This window comes from Simochromis diagramma, unplaced genomic scaffold, assembly GCF_900408965.1.
Source record: "Simochromis diagramma unplaced genomic scaffold, fSimDia1.1 OVJJ01000321.1, whole genome shotgun sequence".
In the NCBI taxonomy this organism is placed as follows: domain Eukaryota; kingdom Metazoa; phylum Chordata; class Actinopteri; order Cichliformes; family Cichlidae; genus Simochromis; species Simochromis diagramma.
Genome location: NW_024386772.1, coordinates 9,598,101 through 9,620,133, shown reverse-complemented (window position 1 = coordinate 9,620,133; position 22,033 = coordinate 9,598,101). Strand labels below are relative to the sequence as shown.

At 40.7% G+C, this 22,033-nt stretch overlaps 1 protein-coding gene across 1 annotated transcript in view; it reads left to right on the top strand.

Annotated features, from left to right (window-relative positions):
• The first annotated feature begins 12,489 nt into the window (after positions 1-12,489).
• Positions 12,490-22,033, top strand: part of olfm2a (olfactomedin 2a) — a 45,274-nt gene continuing 35,730 nt past the window's right edge. Inside the window, exon 1 of the mRNA XM_040047899.1 lies at positions 12,490-12,907. Within this exon, the coding sequence (XP_039903833.1) occupies positions 12,851-12,907 (57 nt within the window). The 5' untranslated portion in view covers positions 12,490-12,850. The remainder of the gene's footprint in view (positions 12,908-22,033) is intronic.

Here is a 22,033-nt window from a genome sequence, read left to right as displayed (position 1 = left end):
GCTTTTGTAATTATATTAGTTCCTAGAAACCCTCCATTCACCCAAAATGCTAGTTCCTCCTCTATTGTGCAGGAGCTATAGCTGAATGATGACATCATTACTCAGTGAGCACCACCCCACCCACACAGTCTCACTTCCAGAGTACTTCCAAGCCCATTATTCACCCGTCTCTATTCACCCAGTCACTTAAGCCCCTGTCACCATTTCATTCCTGGCCCTAATTCAAGCTTTTGTATCTCAACCATTCTTATAAACTAATTTGTGCATGTATAATAGTGTAGTCTTTGATCTTAGATATGCATGGCTTGCTTTCACACTCTGTGAGCTCTGAAGGGTTTATAGTGGAAATCATGGAATTATTGTTTGTGTGGAAGTCAGTTGTTTACTCAGCCATTGCATAACTTTGTGTAATACATGGCGTATGTTTGAAGCTTGACTGAGCTGATGCTTGATGTGTGAAAAACAAATATGGTGTGAAATGTGTTGATTTCAGTGCACTGATCCCTGTTTTGAACTTATTTTATTGGCACTGTCAGCTAAGACAATTAAACTCAACAAGCATGAAATGCTACCTGTCCTGGTAGAAAGGTGAAAAGAAATTACAACTACAAATAATCTGTCATTTAGAAAAATATGGGCCATGGAGTACTGGAAATGTATTATCTAATCAGTATTAGAGCTCTAAAAAGAACAAAAACAAAACAGACTATGCATAATAGTTGTGAAATTCAGTTAAAGCATTATTGACTAGATTGTATGATCAAATGAAAAGATGTCAGTAATATGTAAGGGGTGCTAATTCCTGCTGAAACCTCAGACAAACACATCACAAAAAACAGTTTAGTGAAAGCTTCAAACACAGTGCTCATTAAGTGAATGATTATAAAAGAAAATAAAAGAAGTCAATACATATTTTTCAGGCATCAAATGCCACTAGCATTAAATCTCAGATGTGCCGAGAGAGAGAACTTCAATGGTGTACATGTTGCTCTCTCTTTCATTTGGATAGCTATGCTCACAGTAACTGGCAACAGGACACATGCTGGACTCAAATGCTTTCAAAGGACTTGGCAGCTACAGTCTACTTAGAACCATGTTCAAAAACAGGTTTTTTCAAAGAACAGACAGGCGGATAAAGGACAAAATCACAAGAGCTAAGACAATCATAATGTAACAGGTAAACTAATGTAGGCTACAGACATTTTGGCAGAACTGCGCAGAAATAACAGAGATTATCTGGCAATGAAAACATCTGGATTGGGCATTATGTTTCATAATTGTTTAGATTCATTCACATTTCATACACTGTGTTGCAATATAACTAGATATACTATAATAATATAATATTTGAAAAGTTTTGAATATTACAATTAGTCTACAGTCAATAACCTAGAACCACAAAATAATGACATTTTTATACTGATCCACTTGAGGGTAATGGGGTGGGCTGCAGCCTAGCTGTCATGGGGTGTAAAGTTGAGTTACCCTCTGGAAAGGTCTCCAGTCTATCACAGCACTAACAAAGAGACAGATAACTGTTCACACCTATAGCCAATTTAAAATAACCCATTAACCTAGCATGCACATAGTTAGATCATGGGTGATAGCCAGCAAATGTAGCACCCCAGTTGACCAGATTCAAGTCCAGGACTGTCTTGTGGTGAAGCTACAGTGCTAACAACTGCGCAACTGTTCTACCCTAAAATTAAATTTCAAAAGCTAGAATCTCAGCTTTAAGTATTCAGATCTTTAATTTAGTGGAAATTCATTTTGCAGCACTTAAAGCTTCCCAGAGACTCAGCTGGCTTTACAAATGCGTATTAATCACATTCATCTTTAACGGATCATGCCGAGCTTTTCAGACAAGAATAGAACCATCTATAAACTGTCCACAGATGTTCAATGGGGTTTTAATGTGAACTGTGGCTTGGTTAATTACCAAAAGTTAGAGACTTGTCCCTAAAGTCACTAAAGTATTACTTTATCTGTATGTTGTAGCTGTGTTTTCAGGTTATGAAGCAAGTTTTCTTCAAGGACATTTTTGTATTTGGCTACATTTATTCTCCTTTATTACGGTAATGTAATGTTATTAGCAGTGCTCTAACAGATCAGTTTCTAACTGGCTAGACCAAAGAATATTTCTCTCCATGCTCTCTGAGTTTGTTTTAGGAACTTCCAGCGGTTTGTCATATACTTTCAACTCAGGGTGGCTTCTTTCTGCTTTGTCATAAAGGCCTGGTTTACTGAAGTGGATGGTATTTATGAAGTCCTTTAAGAGAGATCAGTGGATTCTTGGTCATCTCTCTGGCCACCTCCCTGTTTCTCAATTTGGCTGAAAGGCCACCTCCAGCCATGCTGGTTTTAAAACTGCTCCCCTCTCATAATTATTGAGTGCTCTTTGATTCTAGGAGCACATCTGATATCTCTGCGTTACTGTGTTGGGCCAGGACCAACTTTGCGACTGATCAGTTGCTGTGTTTTAACCTAGTTATAAAATAATAAAAAGCCACTTTTTCCCATTCAGAAGGAACCAAATCATAAACTTTAAAAAGATTTTCTTTAATAGTTTTCTTGTAGTAGAAAATTTGAGGGCAAATATAACTGCCTTATTCAGGATTCATTGTGGCCAAATCATTCATTTTGTCTCGGTTAGACTCACTTAGGTGCTCTTGATTATTAATTAGCAAAGATGTCTAAAATTATGTTTTTACTTTGACATTTCCCCTGGTGAATGGCTGAATACCATTCACCAGGGGAAATGAGAACTTTATTCATTTACATTTTTATAACACAATCAAGTTTTTTATAAGAAGTGTGAATATTTTCTTACACTAGTGTGCATTTTGTGTTGAGAATCACTCTTACCTGGCCATCATGATGCTTTCACTCAGTTCTAATAATCATGCATCAATGATAGAATAAATTAATTTACTTTGAAAGGTTATTTGTGACACATACTACGTTACTCTACTTTCATGTCTAATTCTTTTCTTTGTCCAAATGTCTCATGTTTATGCTTAGTACACACAAAACAGTACAGAAACTAAGTTGCATATACATTAATATTCAATTTCTGATCAAAATAATGTATCTCCTGAACACTTCTTTAGATCTTTTGAGTAATTAGTACCTGCTTTCCGTGAGAGAGAAACTGCAAAAGACTGCTTAGTCCAATTTCAGTTTTATACTAAACATCTATTTAGGTGGAAAACATCCATTTTAAAATCACTTTCTCTGTATTCTTACAGCCCAAAGATTCAAAGCTAAGGAACAATAAGGGAGTAAGCTATAGATGACCATGCATGCAGCTGTATGCCAAGTTAAAATACTCTGATGGAATGCTCCTTTTGTTTGTAATCGATTGAGAGAGAAAGGCATCCACCGTGTAATTGTAGCCTCATTTGATCTCAAATAAACCATGCTGTCCTACACAAGGGAGAGAGCAGGGCAAGGATAAGCTGGAAACACCTTCATTACACCAAACACACACTCCAGCACACTTACTTCCTTGGCCTAACTCTTCCATGCGCGTGCACATACACACACAAAAACACTCATTTGCACTTTCCTTTTAAATTATATCCGCCCTCACCTCCACCCCTCACTCCCTCCCCTGGTCTGTCTTTTTCTCCAATCTTGCTCTGTGTCTTATCTTCAATCAAACTCAACACACAGCTAGATAGAGGGTGTATGAACACACCAACACACACACACACATACACACACACACTCACTCTCTCCGCACATCTTGGAATGAGCCTGGGATTGATTCTAGTCACACAAGAGTGGGGCGAAATGAGCAGTCACTCTGAATAGGCAAAGGCATCAAATAATACAGATATGAACGTCAGAGGGATAATTGAAGAAAGTGTTTTATATGTAAAAGACAGAGGAGGATGGAGTGGAATTGAATCTCAGAGAAAATGAGGAACTGGTTCTGGTCCCAGAAGACTGACTCACAATAAACCCAACTATTTCTGAAGAAAATAGGGTGTAATTAGACTGGTCAGGGGGTTCCACTGGGTCTAAGACCATTCACATTCACTCTTTCTCTATCTCCCCTGCATTCGCTCACTCTCTCCCCATTTCTTAGCCTCTTTTTAGCATCTCTAAGTCAAATGTCAGTATGTTCATGTGAGCCCAAGCTTCTTTTCTCTCTCACTGTTGCACTTCCTTTGTTATTTCTTTCATCCTGTCCTGTTCTTTTCTATGTGTACTTCCCTTTCCACCATTTTCAACCTTCTCTCCCTCTCTCTTCCTGCCTGCCTCCATCCGTCTATCCCTCCCCCACCCAGCAGGCGTGGAGCTACATCAGTAGAATTGATCAGATATTCCAGGCACATATGGGCAGCACTGATGGGCATAAATCATGAGTATTTTGAAGTGCCCATGCAGGGCTCTTCAGACTGCTTATAGTGAGCAGCCAAAGCTCTGTGGAACCAGTGGATGAAATCCTCCTCTTCTAGCTCCATTTTCATGCCAAATTTCTTTCTTTTACTTTGCTTTCCAAAGTGTGTAACATCTTCCTCAGCAGACTTCGAGACTCTTTTTCTATGTGTCTCTCATCCTATGTTAATACTGATGTAACCTCCAAGCCCTTCTTGTCTGAGCTGTGTGCATTCACAGCCTGAAAGATGGTCTCCTCCCTCACCCCGTCCCTTATATGCTACCTAACTTGGCAGCATTACAACAACTTGTTTCTATGGCAACAGGCTGGCCAGCAACAATAGTCATTATTGTTTGAACATGTCGTGTTGTTTCAAGCGTTTTCCTGGTCACATGGTGAAAGGCGAGCAGATGATAATCAATACCTCCTTCTGAGCCATAAGGGGTTAACTTGCCCTTTCCTTCTCTCACAGACACACTGAGCACCACAGTAACACACTATGAAGACTTCCCATCTAACACGTCTTTGTATAAGATTATTGGACAAAAACAATAATTAATCCTCCAAATAAATGCCAAACTTTCATTGTTCTGTTTTCCTATTTGCAAGTCTCATTATATACTAAAATTGCCTCTGAATAAAATACAGCTAGTCAATATTGTACAGAGATGAAAACCACTACAAAATCAATTGACAGTCTCCATAATTGCAGGGGAGATTCCTGAAGCTTCCCATATGCATTTGTCTCCCTGTGTGTGGTCACAAACCACCGGGCAGCAGAAATAAATCTCCACGCTTTGCTCTGTCCTTGTTCCCTCTCTCTGCCTCTCTTCAGATGACTTGTCCTCTGTCTCCCTCTCTCTCTCGCTTCAGGTTCCAGGTTATTGATTGGGACTCTACTGGAAGGTGCAGGGATAAGATAAATAAAGAGTCAGTGGCCATGAACAGCTCTCTCGCTCACCCTAACATGAAGGGAAGGATAATCATCTGCCAGGCCTGAGGAAGTGGTCATGTATTTTTTTCAGGCTACTTTCATGCAAAGTGCCTCAACTATTGCCTTCACCACAAGGATCCCCAGTGCCAACTGTAACATGCTCCCAAACCTACTAGATTCAGCAACAATTTAATGGCTTGTAGACTCAAGGTAAAACTTGTCGACTCAGTCGTATTATATTTTATGTTTGAACTATAGTTCTTCAATGAAACTCATTATAAGTCTATTCTTTAAAACTGAGATTAAACAGACTGCAGCTACAAAGTTTATGGACATAAGCCTTAATGTACTGAGCATGCTAAACTACATAGCAGAAAAAAGCAGGTGCCTCTCTGTTTTATCTTATGTTATCAAAGGAGTGTGCAGGGCCTGAAGTTATTTTGCACAGATTATAACAGACCATATCACTCTACACCTCTATCAATCAAGGTAGATTTCAGTGAAATGCAGTAAGGATATTTGTCACACATCACTATGTAGCGCAAAACACTGCTATCTCCACGAAAATAGGTGGCACACAGGCATGTATAAAGTCATCTGTAAACACGAGCACACACAGTGGGGTAAATAACTGTCGGTATCTCTTGCTGCATCGAGAGCAGTGGCGCGAGTCTTCCCCTCAGATTTTGAAAGCCCTATCTGTATCAGGAACAGCAAACCGAAAAAGCAATTTGCTTTGTCACACAGAGACATGCTTGACTACACTGAATAATTGCACTGCAGCTCTGGAAAGAGCTGTTTTCCTTTTATCTAATGAAGGCCTTCAGGGGAAGGAGCACGGGACTATGTGTTTTATATCTGTATGTGTGTGCTTGAGGATGTGTGTGTGACTTTATGTACGTACAGGTGTGATATGCAATGTACGCGCTCAAGGACTATATACATATGTGGACATTTAAAACTGCAGAATGAAAAGATAAGCAATTGTAGCAGATATAAGATATCCTTTGCTCTGGTTCTATACCATCCATTCTACCAGTGTATATATTCTACATGTCGTTTCTGCACAGTGTTCCCCTGCAATATAATGATTAATCAAATCTGCATCTTGCCTCTCGGCTGTGTCCAGTTCCACGCTTCAGGCACTTCACTTATTCAATATTGCAGAAGCAGACTGGAGAATAAGAACCCCTGTGACTGGCTTTAGAAACTAACTCCGGAGAAGTGCTGAATCCACACTCAGCTGCCTGTCGGCCTTCCTCTATGGAGCTTGGCAAAGCAGTGCAAAAGCTGGAGGGACAACTTCAGCCCACAACTACCACTCAGAGGACTGCAAGGAGCCCTAGTGATGCAAGCAGAAGGGAAAAAGAGAACCTTTCCATCCCCTTCATTTCTATATTTTTCACCATAAATGTAGCAGAATCAGATGATAAAACATATCAGTGGGAGGAGAAAAGCAAAAAGAAGGAAAAAGATTACAAAACAATAGAGTGGAATAAAAGCGCCGTCTCTGATTTCTCTGATGATTGCATTCAGGAGAAAGGTTTGTGAATCGCCACAATGGCTCTACAACATTTGCACCACTGTGAAACTGTAATTAAGTCATCAGCGACAGTTTGGAGTCTTTGACATCATAATGAGGCTGAATGTGCGCAGTTCGTGCTCTGTGGATAAGCTGCTGTAATCACTTCTATCTGCTTAATTATGTAAAACCATTTTTCTATCCTACTAATGTCTAGGTCTTTATCTCTTCCTCTCTCCCTCTCAATCTCTATCTCTGCCTCATATTTTGAAAATAATGTACAAGAAAATCGTAAAAAAGCAGTAGAAAAGGACACACATCCTTGGACTTATCAACCTGAGGCACATATTTGGGTCTTAATGGATGCTGGAAAATAGAGTACAGTGGATGTTGGAAAATAGAGTACAGTGGCAAATGAGTAATAAAAATGGGCACTGAAGGATTTATACTAGCTGGAGCTACTTTAAAAATGAGCACAAAGCCCTGACCACTTATTGGTGGAGGAGCTTATTGTTACCCCTCCTAAGTACTGATCAGAAGAACAGTACAGCTCAAAAGAAATGTGCATGCAATTTTCATATCTTCTTTCTTTCAAGTTCACTTGTACACATTTCCTACTTCACACTTATGGAAGTGAAGATGTGCGCTGGCTGCTGCGGGTTATTTGCAATGAAGTAAACATCATTCTTTCTGTCCCTAATGGAGAGAACCTGACTGTACTCTTTTTTAGATAGACCCACATCAAAGCGCCCCTTCGATAGTACATCAGAGATCACCATATCGCAGTGTACAAGCTCCACGCACACAAACACATGCTCGCCCTTGAGAGTGTGGCAGTGGAGAGTGAAATCTTGTGATGCTTGGGAACTTTACTGCCAAGACAGGCTGCAAAGGGAGAAAAAACCCTAAATGCATGAAAAAACAGGAAGCTGCCACAGTTTCAATGGAGCAGAAAAAAAAAAACAGCAGAGAAAAATGTCAACAACAAATAGCTGCTGGTTTCTATTGCCACAGGCGACATGGACTTTGGTTCTCTCATGTTTCTTTCCTCCCGCATTATGCATCATCTTTTCATCCAATTAAGCACAAATACAGACAACAGAACAACTCAGGGAGCATCTCACTACTATTCACTCTGGGAGAAATAAAAAGCAGAGCAAAACAGAGGAAGACTTGTCAATGAAACAATGAACAACAAAAAGGATAGTACAAGATAAAACAATAGGAAGATTGTGCGTGTACATAGCTTTACTTAAGGATGGAACTCTTGGCAAACAATCCCTTTCTATGTTTGATAGGTCAGCCAGCGCCTCCTCTCATTTTTTATGTTGCTGTGAGTCTGTGCTGGGCAGCAACTCGCCGTTTTGATTCTGCAACATGAGCACACTGCCATACAGTTCTTCTAGATGGTGATTGATGATGTTTGCTGATTTCTGGCGAGGCGCAGACAGGAAGAATGGCAAGGCCTCTTTGCAAAAAATCCAACTGAACCTGAGCTGTCCTTGTCTTCGTTGCCTTGGTTATGATCAGGTAGTGAAGTGAAGCAGCTTAAGATGAGTGTGAAAAGCCATGTTAAATTCTATCTTCAGGCAGACACTGAAGGTTTCACACCTCTCCCTTTGGGCACTCAGCCGAGAATTGCGTCGGGCACATTGCACTCTTAACCTTCTGTCCTACTGACTGCTTTAACTTTGCCATCATTTACGTGTTTCTCCTTATATTATTTGACATATCCTGATAAACCCAGGCTCTCTCCTAGGTTTATCAGGATATGAGAGAAAGATGAGATTTAATAAGCTGTCATTGTTGGATTATTAATCTTTAAACATCAGGATAATAGATTTTATGACTCCACGTTGCCCTTTTCACCAAGCCTAGACTTCTGGAACTAGATATTTGAAAATTTCAAATTCAGATTAACAACGATTTTCCCCTAGTGAAGTGAAAAGGAAAACTCAGCAGGCAGCTGAGTGTTAGCAGTGGCAGTCTTCGGTTGCACAAAGACACTGTACTTTTGGGACTGCTGAATAAGATGTTTCATGCTGTTTAGGCATTAGAGATTCATTAGGTAGTATGAATGTGAGATGCATGCTCTAGGAAGCTGTGCACTTTGCTTTTTTGTTGCTAGATATCTGTGTTATGTTTTCTGGAATGCCAGGGTTACACTATTTGTACTATTATCAACTAGCTGATGTTGTAGTGAAGTAACTTACATTATTATTAGTGTCTGCTCATACATTCTAAGCCAGATACTAAGAACTCCATAAACTTTACACTTTCCCACATGCCAGCTGAACATACTATATATAGACTAAAGATCTGGATACTTTGAAGGAGCACATGATCATTCAGTTCTACTGCATAATAACTCAGCTGCAGTAGCAGCAGCAGTAACATTACAAAGATCAATGAAAACCACAAGCTCTGTTATGGGACAGACTCCAATGTTTTCTAGATGGATGGAGCCACTCATGTACTCCAACGTCACACAATCCAATTAGACTGTCTGTGTATGCCTGTGCTGCGCTCTGCAATTTAGTCACTCCCTGGGTCCATGCACCTGTCTTAGATTCACTAGAACCACAAACAAAGCGTAGTTACTCTTTCTCTAGCGCTTCTATACCACAGTTCATTCTCAGAGTATTCTTAATATTCTTCTTGCTTTCCAATTGTTTTAAGAGAGTCAAGTCTTGGAAATTGAAAATCTATATAATAATAGGCTTGGCAACGGTGGCTCAATACAAATGGCCCCATCTGCACAGCTGTGTTTTAATGCTTAAGAATGCTTTGACAAGCAAGATGCCTGCAGGCAGTCACACACACTCGTGCAAACTCGTACTTGCACACACATACACCTAAGCACCAAGATGCCATGGTTGTTAAATATAGTCCTTAGGCCACTTTGAGTGTGTTCCATTATTGCAAATATTTTAGCAATGCACACACTAACTCGGAGAAAAGCACCGCAGGTAATCCTAGCTTGAACCACAAAGCATGAAATGCATTCACACAACCAATCAACTCTATTCTGATGAAATGTTTTGATAAGCTGGTTCGCCAGTACATCAAAGACAGCTTCCTACCAGTTTGCATTGCATCCACAGAGGATGCCATGTTGAATGCCCTCCTCCCTGTCTTCATACTGTCTGGAAAATAACAACACCTAAATAGAAATTCCCCATGAAACTGACTGACAAATTAACCTCCCTGGGCGTGGATACTGGACATCCCAACAAAAAAAAAACCAGACAGTTGAGATCGCAAATCAAATCTTCTCAGCATTGAAGCTCCCTACAGTTGTGTATTCACCACCCCAAGTACAACCGCACTGTCCAAATAAGGAGAGAACTCTACTCTTACAGATACAACACCAGATCAATCGACTGTTCAGTAAACAAAACTAAGGAGCTGACTGCTGGTTTTATAGAACAAAGAAGGTAAAGACACATTTCCCTCCATGAAGATGAGGGAGAGTAGGTCAACAGCTTTGGGTTCTTGGCAATCAATATCACAGAAACCTGTTATGCTGATCACACAGTTCTTTTTAAGAAAACTAAAAATGGCTAAATCAGCTATTCTGGTTATGTGAGGTGTCTGAGCAAAGCCTAAAGGATGCTATAAACAATATCTGGCAAGCAATATAGAGCTATCTGTCATACCACCAAACTTTTATCACAGCCTGTATTCTCCTCAGGCTGTGAGAATACATTATTCCTTCACCACAACAATATCACGACATTTCTTAATAATTATTTATTCATCCATGTAAATATATCTATTTGTTTTTTGTCAGTAGTATGAAAGAAGTTTGTACTTAACTTACACAATTCTATATTCCATGATCACAGTCAAATTGATCCCCGAATCTTGAATCAGTCATCTAATAAGATAATCACTGAGAGTAACCCTGGGATCATCATGGTTTTAGTGCTACATCTGCCTTATACAGAAACACAGAGAGATTATGCCTGCTTGCCTGAGAAGACATATAGTGGCTCTGGGGGTCTCATTCTTCTTTCCCTTGGCCTTTTTGGCCTGACTTGAGGATAACAAGAGAAAAATAGTGCAATTGTTTGACAAATGGGTCATGCTTTGTTTGCATTTACCCAAGAAGCAGTCCCACAATTTTCCCAATGCCCCAGGACTGCAAAGTGTGACAGGGGATGGAGATGGAGTAGAGCAACCAGGAGAAGGGATGAGTCTGTTAGTAGAGTGTACAGTATTTCCTCAGTAATAACAGTGGCACCCTGGCCAATGACTTATCACCAATTTTACACACTATGGCAATCTTGGGCTTCTCATGCTTTACTGTATGTATGAGCAAAGACAGCATCCAGAATGAAACACTAAAATACAATAACACTGGTGAAAAGAGCATGACTGGAAGGAGGAATCTTTCATGCATTCTTATGTTTGTCTTTCTCAGATATCACCATTGCCTTTCGCCCTCCTCTAGCTACTCATTTCACCTCCTTGTAGTTTTTCCTGCTGGGAAAATAGAGGGGTGTGCACTATGTCACCGAGGGCAGCAGCAGGGGTGGAGAAAGTCAACCCTCTCGCGAACCATACAGGGGCAAAAGGGATAGTAGAAACAACTCATCACAGTTGATATCCTTTATTTGAACTATTCTATGCTATTCTAGCTTTGGAAAGCTTTGAACTGCAGCCACGGGGTTTTGTTTTCAAGAGTAATGTTTTATGGAATTAACTACTGTGTCCTTAGAAGAAAAATAAATAAGAAACACAACAACACTGCCGTATTGTGTGGATTTGACAATGAAAATTATAAACAGGCATGTTTTATTCAGTAGCAATACACCTTTCGTTTCATGTCCTGCCTTTGCAGCTTTAGCTGTCTTAGCTTTGGTCAGTCAAGAGATTCCAGAGCCACAGATGACACACTTTGCATTTACCTCAAAGACTTTTTAAGCCAGAACATCCTTAAGAGGTTAGGACAAGATGGAAGCAGAGGCTGAAATATATACTTTTTTTTTTATACCCAAGAAAGCATCACCATCACCACAAACACAACCTGTCACAGCTTACATGAACACACACCAAAGAAGCTGTGTGCACACCCATTCTATCTTCACCTGGCTCGGACAATAGGTATTAAATGAATGTCAGCAGAATCAATCAATTATCTCTTAGATAATTGAGTGGATAAAGCTTGGAGCATTCATTATTTTAATTGTAATCGGAACAATAATAATCTTTATCATTTTCCTAAACCCAAGAGAATCCCTTTGTTTTGGCATGTTGTAATTGGATATATGTCAGAGCTGAATGGATGGTATTAATGTTGATCTAACAGCCTTTCTACCTATCATTCATAATGAGCAGGAAGACATTAATGCTAAATGTCGGATTCTGTCGGTCCTATCTATCTATCTATCTATCTATCTATCTATTACACACACACACACACACACACACACACACACACACACACACACACACACACACACACACACACAGGTGCACAGCCAACCTCGGCTGCATCAAAGAGTGGTACTTCGTTCTCTGGACTCCTGGCACGTAGACGTGCTGCTCCTAGTGTCGGCACCTTGCAAGCACAGCAGTCACCTTCCAACCTCTGGCCCCCACCCCCCAAGCTCCTGGCGCTCAGTCGCAGTTATTTTGCAGGACGGAGGGGACCGCTGTCTGTTCACTTTGACTCATTACAGCATCTCAGGAGTTTGCGCTCTATTTCGCTCTCTCTCTTTCTCTCTCTCACCTCCTTTCTCTCCTTCTCAGAGATAGGAGGTTCAGCGTTCGCTTCCCGCAAAACTGTCTATGCTCCACAAAAGACACGCGACTGGTCGCTTTACCGAACCACATAGGGCTGCCTTGCGTCCCGGTGATGAGGCTGGTGGCGCACAGCCGATACAGCATTGAAGGAATCCCTCTGTATGTGAAGAAACCGCCCCAGTAACGATAAAAAAAAAAACACGGAGGAACAGCTGCCGGAACCGGTGTCGGCTGGGACGCGAACATTTCGACAAGAATGCATCTCTTCAGTGCCATGTTCCTACTTGTGATGTTAGCTGTCATGCCCGGTGAGGTAAGGACGCATGTATACGATGAATAAGCATTGCTCAAAAGTTCCTGAAGGACCTATTTACGAATCTCAAAATTGACATTATACCTGTGAACCAACGCTTTGATTGGAACAACATCGCAATTTCAAAGAAGGTAAAATATGTTAAACGACTGCGAAGACCTATTAATCCGAAAATATCGCAGTTCAGTCTGCAATCTATCATGCTACTGAAACATAGGGAGAAAGTTCAAGCATAACAATAAGAAGGGCTGTAACAGTCGGTGGCATATCCACGTAAACTAGAGCCCTTACACATTAAAAAAAAGAATATCGTCATGCAATTTATAGTCACTGCCTTAAAGGAATGGTAAGAATACATAAAGTACCATCTTCCTCTGACAGTATAGTAATTGATTTGTCGGCGCTCTGATGCTTTTGATGCCCTGGAGGTCGTTGTTTACAGATCTTCCTATCAACCTCTACATCAGTGACAGAGGGGTCCCGGGGCTCACCGAGAATCAGATATTGCGCTGTTTAAGCGTCACGCAACGAAGTGTGATTTGTGGCCGTGAATGCAAGACATGAGTAATTACTATACTGTACCAAACCAGCGCCAACAAATGGTTGTAGTTCCTGGGGATGTGTGCCTGCTTGTGTGGCGTGCTCTCGTGTATGACACTCGAGAAAAGCCGTGCCCGTTTGGAAAAATGACGAGCTTTGATGTGACAGTTGTAAATTAAAGTGAAGGACGGTAAATCATTTGACCCAGAAAAGCTTTCGGCCAAGGCAAGAGCATTTGAACTTGCAAGGGTTCAGCTGGGCAACATACGTGCAGTGATGAGCATAACTCAGATGGATTAGAAAGTGTAACGTCTACAGAGAAGCCAGCTACAATTCTCCACATTTACTAGGACCACACAAACTAGCCAATGGTCCTTGTAGGTCAGAGCTGTTTATACCTTTAGTAACAAGCCAAGCTATATTCAGGACCGTGGACAGCGCTGTGTCGCGCCTGAGTCAATTTAGCACCGAAGACAGCGCCTCCTTATACGTTGGAGGTGAGTATCACCATTTGGCAAAGGCCATCTAGAGGCCTCAGGGTCTTGCAGATATAACACCAAAGATCAAATGACACGGAATATATGTGCATTTACAAGGTCAGTGAAATACTCGACGTTAAAATGGTATGAAAAATAACAGTGAATAATATGGCCGTCACTCATGGATAATAGAATTGCATCAGCTCTCTATTACATTGTCTTCGATTGCATTTCTTTTTCAGAATGGCTCTTTAGGTATTTGCAGTAAATGTATACTGTTAAACTAATGGACTTTTCATCTCAAACATGAGCACAGCCTGTTACTCCATTTAGCTGTCGATTATCATTGTAAAATGCAGTATATTGTTGGAACTGTTCAGATTCACTAATATTTCGCATTGCATTTGCATTAGCCATACATCACTCATTTATGTTTACCAGCTGAGTAAACAATTACAATTGACCTGTAAAAGGAGGGAAAGCTGTTGTGCGTTTTCAATTTATAGGAGATGAGTAGATGTGCCATACACCTGTTTGGTAGATTTAAAATAAATCATGTACAGCACAGCTGGTATTAGAGGAGAACTGTGTGTAACTCCTAGAGTGGTAACAACGTGCAAAACTCTCATTTATTTTCAAGCACAACCCCAGCATGATTAAACTTCCCCTGATGCTTAATTATGGAGTAAAAACTGATATATTCTAATCCAAACCAAAAAATTTGGCCAAAATTGGAGGAAATTTGTAAATTACACAACTTTCTCTGTTCAACAAATACTCACACGGCATCACAGATGCACTTCAATAAATGGTAAACACTTGCAAATGTGATCCTGACAACGTAACTGATGATACAGTTTTATATCTCAACCTCTTCTTCAGTGGGTTTATATAGTAGCTGCCTTTGGGGGACAATTTGTTGTAAGTGTTTACATTAAATATTGAAAGGTTTGAAAGAAAATATGACACCACCCATCGTCTTAAGATTGCATTGCAAACATAAAGTATTGATGAATTCTTGCATATGTACTGCAACGGGGATAACACTCCCTACCAGCAGAGCTCATATCCACAGTCAGCTTCAGTCACAGTTTCAACACAGGCTTTTATGAAATATTTAGACAGCTTTAATGAGACAGATGCACTTGTTCGTTCACTGCGTGTGTTTGTTAAGTGCCCATAAAGCCCAGGGGTCTTTAGTGCCACTGATATAAATGGGCACCTGTTTGACCTTGGCACAGATGTCTTGCTATAATGTGCACACCAAGTGACGCATGACAGAATACAGGTACACTCAATCAAGTGCTAGGATTTACCATACATCAATATGTGATACTGCATGTATTGTATACTTTGTTTGTTTCATCATTAACAAGATAGGGAATGTAATGTATTGCAGCTTGGAAAATTACTCTAATGTAATATATTAAAAATAATGAATTATTGAATTGAAGTAAAGATGAATAATAAGGTGACTTCTTCATCAATAGTTATAACTTTATTGTTACAATCAAAGACTTGAGAAGAATACTATATTCCTGCTCGACAATCAAGCTCTTTTAAAAAGCATGCAAGGGGCCTGATGGGGATGTAATGTGTATTTTGTTCCAATTAAACAGATGATTTATTTGTTTCATTTTCTAGAGCGGCACAATTACTGGTTAAGGCGTAGTGATTGGTTCATGTATTTTCTCTCTTAGGGTTTGGGGGCAAGGAAAATAAATAAATTGATAAATAAATAAATAAATAAATACAAATTCTTCTATCCCAGACGAGTGAGTGAGTGCCAGAGAAATGCCGTTATTGGTTTAAGATTCCTCACCTTGAAGCCTGCCGATAATAGTGTGGTTGAGACTGATGGAAATGAACACTTGCTTTGGTGTTTTGCCATTGAGACACAAAGTGCATTGGGGGAGAAATCCTTGTTGTTCTCAAAGAGGGAGACAGGAGCCTGTGTGAGCAATTGGCTAGATTCTTCAGTAATTTTCTTGATCCCTTCTGTTGCCAGTGATCATGATAAACAACCAATTTGAAAATACTACCCTGTAAGACCTTGTTAAATTTTGTTTCCTCATTCTAGTTTGGTGTCATGATTGTAGGAGGAACTTGCCCAGCCAGGGCCAATTTATAGCTGAAAGGCGAGCAGTGTAACAGAACAAGCACTTGTAAATCAGGCTGCTGTTTAAAACATCATTTGGCACAAACATTATGTTTATTTACATTCAGCTAATTATACAGTAGTTTAGCGATGCAGCATAAGTGTCAGAGAAACCAGATGCTTTTAGTAACGCAAGTGCAAAAAACAGTAACGATAATGCTGTAAGCTGACCTAATGTAAAGCTGTTTACAGTGCTTCTACATGTGAGGACAAAAAGGACAGACCTTTGATCATTCAGAGTCAGACAGGACAAAAAGCTTGGTTGGCGAATGTCCACATGAGACAGTTTTAAATAATCCACCCCTCTGGCATTGACCCTTTGGAAAAAAATGGCTTTGCCTGGTGCCAGCTGAATGAGAGCAAAGCTGCATGATCATAATAAAAACCCTTCCCTAGACACGAACGTGACAGAGCCATGTTAAATCTTCATCCTCGTCTCCACACCAAAAGCCTATTACAGTAGAAATCTAAGAGAAAAAATTGTATGTCAGAAATATTTCTTTATAGAAATTCTCCCACTGCCATTATTATCATAGAACCCACTAGGCAAAGGTTTATATAAATGTTGAGAAAACAGACGTGTAGCTGGATAATGTTCTAAGAATAGAGATGTGAATCTATGTTTTCCAGGAAGAAGGGCACTAAGTAGCACACTGGACAGAGTGTGCTCTGCCAAGCCGCATCATAACCTCCAACTAGAGAATTAAACAAATGAAAAGCTGCAGGAGCATGGGTGTAAATCTGCCAGCGAGAGGCAAAGACACAGCTGATAAAATCACCTTGCTGGACTAGACAGCTCCAGAGCTTGAATGAATTATTAACACTGCATGACCACACAAGCCCATGTAATTAGAAGGTCAAGCAGCAACAAAGATATATCTTCATACGCCAAGAGCATTACATAGTATGGGTGTAGCTTACACATAACTGATGAGTCAATTGACTCACTGCTAAAAAATGTGGTTTTAAAGACATATTTTGCGTTACATGGCAACAATATGTAAGTTTACTGTAAATTTCATCTGTTTCTTGAATAAAACACCACATAATTACCTATGTGAACTAATACCTGTGTTGCCTGTGACTCAGAAGCAATCATGTTTAGCATGATGTGGGTGAGTAAGTGAGCAGGCAGGGTTATATTAGCCTCTGTGCATCCACTTTCATGTGCTCCCCATCAATATACAAAGGTGCTGCTTCACAATCAGCCACAGATAATGAGGTTGCATTATATCTGATTCACTGCTGCTTGGAGAGATTGAATAGTATGTGCTTGTGTCATGACTGATTAGGGTAGGGCCTGAATTAGGGCACGATAATGATACCACATTGTGTGAGAGATTTGTTTTATAAAAGAGATACTGCTTAAGAAAGGGGCTGATGCACTGAGAGCTATCGAGCCTTTGTGCTGTCCAATGTTCACTCCCTCATCTTAATGTTTGATGTGCTTTCATGTAGCCTGCTGCTTAATCATCAGAGGCGTTTTTATGTGTGTGTGATCGCGTTTGCAGGGACAAATAATCTTCACAAGCACCGGCACTGTATGGATTCACAGCTAAGAATGGAAATCAGGACTTGAAGAGGTTATTTTTTTTGCTGTAAGACTTTTTAATTAAAAACAACCTTAAATTCAGTTCGACTCAGTTTCCATTGTAAGGTAAAGACCCCACAATAAAAAACCCCAGCAATCAGATGACCCCACTATGAGCAAATGAGTTGTAAAATTAAAGTTGAACGTTGGGACAGCTGTGAATGATGCCGGTTATATTTAGATCAAGTAGTACTGTGCAGGGACAGATAAAGGAAGGTTATTGTGCTTTTTGAGTTCTTAATGATGATTTACCTGCTCTTCATCATTTTGTTCGCAACTCACTCCTGGGTGACTTAGGTTCTGATGATGCTGGGGAGTTTATTTGAGGTGTGTCTCAATGACAAAGTGAAACGGGTAGCTGATTTTACTACTGCGGTGCCTTGGATGAGCCTCACAGGCAGGCAGTGGTCTGCATGGTAATTGGTTAACGGGTGCACTGCTGAGTAGAGAAGCATGTGAGGTCAGTGGCCCGACTCTCAGTCTAATACTGCCTCCCTGTCATGATTGCCTCCAGAGGTAGAGCTAGCATAAGCTTGGCCATACCTCTTCATATGGAATAACCTTTTTACATAGGTTATGTGTTTGTTTTGTTTGCTTTTGCAATTGCCAAACCAAAAAATATGTTTTGTAAAACCTTCAACACACTTGGCAGACATTTAAATATTACTTGAAAAGGGGCTTGCCAGCATCAAATAGAACATTACAGTTTAGTTTCACTTTAAATGACCGCTTACTCATTCCGAGTCACAAACTGTCCACTACATTTGCTCAAGGCATGTGTGGGCCCTAAATGACCTCTATTGCTGTTTTCTGTCGTGTTGAAAATCCAGCAGCCTGCTGTCGTATAACGACCATTAGGATTCACATGGACCAAGCTGTCTGACTGGAGGACAGATTGCAATCACTATTAGAAAGCTTAGCTTTGTCATTTCTACATAAATGGTTGGTTAACCTGACATTTAACCAGGAATAACTGGATGATTAAAAAAAAAATCATACAGGAGATCTAAAAAATTGCATTGCATGTATCATATTTTGAAATTATGTCCCCCTCCTTGACTCCTGATCTCTCTTCTACAGCATTTACAATGTTTGACTCATGCATAAATAATTTCTCAAAACATTCTGGCTGCTAATATAACGCATAGGATGTTATTTGTATGCTTCCTGTCGACAGAGTATAGAAGCATCGGCTTGACTGGTGGGATGAATATCATCCCTATATCGCATTCTCTACCCCACTTTCTCTCTTTCCTTCTGTGTGAGTGTGCTCGAGGGTGCAGGACTCCCAGAGGTTTATGTCTGTGACTCTAAGCAAGAGTGACATTTCTCTGACAACACCCAGCACAGACACACATGCACCTCTACGCACACTCTTTCTTCTCGCAAATACACATTGTCTTTGTCTCCTTTTCTCTCTCGCCTTTGCGCTCTAGTTTCCAAGCATGTCAGCAATCGGATCCACAGTAGACAAAGAGCCAGACAATTCACAGAATCGATTCAAACAAACACGGCTAAAGCTATTAAGGCTGCTGAAGTGCATGGTCTAAGTGACAGATGCCAATTAGTGCACAGACGTGCTTGATCATTTGGTCAGTGCTGAACACACAGCTGCCTGTAATAAGGATAACAACACATGTAGCCCTAGTAACAGTCACTATGGGAGTGACCCAGTGTTTTGGGGTGTACGTGAGTGTGGGTTTGTGTGTGCCAATCGGCTCTTTTTTTTTAAATTTATTTATTTTTTTGCATTGCAGTAGGCACCTCCTGACCAGCTCTCTGTACGACCTTGCTTTCCCCTGCTCGATGAATCTTTTATGAGCCTGGCAATGTGGGTTTCTGTGTAGAAGATTGGAATATAAATATGGCTGTTGCGCCTAGAGCTCCTCTTCCCGCTCTGATACAAAAGCTTTCATAAGACTGAGCAGATTGGGCAAGCTGCTACTTGAACGTTGCTCTTTACATTTCTTCACTTTTATTGGAAGAAACACATCAAGGAGCGCTGTGCATTCAAAAACACCAGTCACAGATTGTGCTTCTACCTGCTCGCTCGTTAGGCAACATACAAACTTGTTTCTTTTAAAAGCGGTTGGTTTTCACGTCAGATTCTCAGTCGTGGATTTTGATTTCCTTTTGAACGTCCTAGTTAATTGCTGACATCCATCGTATGAAGCAGAGAGCTGTAGCAGTAACTGACACTAAATGAGGGGTGATAAACAAGTGACAGAGTAAATGTTGGTTGAATTGCTCAAACTGTGCTATCCTTCGTCTTCTCTCTCATTTCCCTTTCATCTCCTCAGTTTTTCGTCTCTTCCTGCTTCTACTTCTCGTGATCCCTGCTACCTTTGTTCCATCAAATCGTCTGCTCGCCACCATGTGTAACTGTGACAGCATTGCCTCCCATGTTGAAAGCTAACTCAATTGCAGGGTGATCATTTTGGGTAATGAAGGATGAGAGCTATACAGCACAGTAGAGGAGGAAGTAGAAGGCAGGAGGAACCATTTAATCGATGTGTTTTCCACGTGGCACTGTCACAGCCACTCAGTAGGGCCATTGATGAGGGAGACTCACTTTCTCTGACTGCGCCAGGGCTTAAAGGCTCCAGTCAGGGAGGCGTGGGAGCCCAGCAGCGACCAGACACTGCTGCATATCAAGCAGGCTGGCAATGCTGCTCTTTGCAGCCCCACGGTGAGCAAGGTAGAAAGGTCCTTTGATAAAGACACTACATGCCGGAGAGGGGGCGATAACAAGATGATCCAGTGGAAGGAACTCCAGCTTGCATTACATTATGATAGCTGAGCCTAAACCCCCAGGATTTCTCCAACTCTATAAAACATACATGGACACATTAGTGCGCAGTACTGGATGTGAATGCAACATCTGGAAGTAGAGACCATGATGCAGCTAAAAACCAAAACATGAATATATATTAACCAAGAACTATGATATGCACAGGACATTGCTTTATTTCATGACACTGCTGAATGTCCTGAAATAAGTAGGGTCATGGATAACACAATGCTAGATTAGAAAGCTCAGGTTTAGATAAGCCTGTTAGAGCAAAGCAACTTTTCATAACAAAAATGTTTTCATCTTTTTCTTTAAAAAAAATAAAATAATGGCAGTCTCAGAAACACGAAGACATCCTGCACAAAGGACAAAATGTACTTCAAGTACTGAAAAGAAAGCATCCTTTCCCCCCTCTTGTCCCTTAGCAATACTCTTGGAAATGCGTATGCATATTGCATCTAAATTATATTAAAGCTACTCTGTGTGTGTGTGTGTGCGTGTGTGTGTGTGTGTGTGTAGGTGTGTGTGTGTGTGTGTGTAGGAAAAAGTGTAGTTCCAAAAGCTAATCCACTATAACCGAGACCATATAGTGTGCATGCATACGTTTATGCCACACAGGCACACACACTGTGGACAGATGCTGTGAACTAAAGCTGCTGTGTTGATCAGGGTTGGTGGGCAGTATCAGTACAAAGTGAAAGGATGTGAACTGAGTTTGAATTAGTGCCCAGTGGAGTAGCCAAGCAGGGCAGCATGGCTGGTAAGTGAGTGTGTGATAGAAAGAGAGAGAGAGAAACTGAAAAGACAGTGAAAGACAGAGTAGAGTTACTGAAAATGAAAACTCAGATTGTGAGCAGGGACAGAAGGAGAAATAGTCGGAGGGAGCCTTACGACTGTGTCTGCAGGGTTTTTATCTCTCGCATCTTGAACGAGAAGAGAATAATAATTAGAGGCCTACCACTTTGTCATTGTGATTTTATTCCCCTCACTGGCAACGACACTCTTTTACAGATTGTCTTTAATTAGCTTCCCATCGCTTAATCAATACGGCCATGACCATGACAAAACAATGACATGTGCATCCTGTCGCTTGGGAGGGAGAGGCACAGGAAGCAGCAGGATGGAAGGATGAGTGTTGACAGACAAGATGCGACAAGAATGTGATGTAGAGTGGCATTTTTGTTGGAGGAGGGAAAAAAAGGCGCCATGCTCTGATAAAAACCTGCTCTCATGATGATTAGAGTCCGCACTTGTTTGTCTACTTTTGAGTTTATGTGTGTGTGCATGTGCGTGTGTGTGTGTGTGTGTGTGTGTAGATGAGCTGCATGATAACTATGTCTGTATCTCGTTGCATAACAAGGTGAGAAAAGCAAGCAGGTTGAAGTACTGCTGTGTATCAGGCAGCAGTGATAGTCATGTCAAACTATGAAATGGGATCTAATGCAGTATTTCTTGTTATATGGTATGAGCAGCAGAGCTGAGTGCTTTAGCCACACTAATGGTGATGTGATGAATAGGTATTCAGGAGAGGTCTCTCTCTTTACGCCTTAGTGCCTCAGGCTACCGG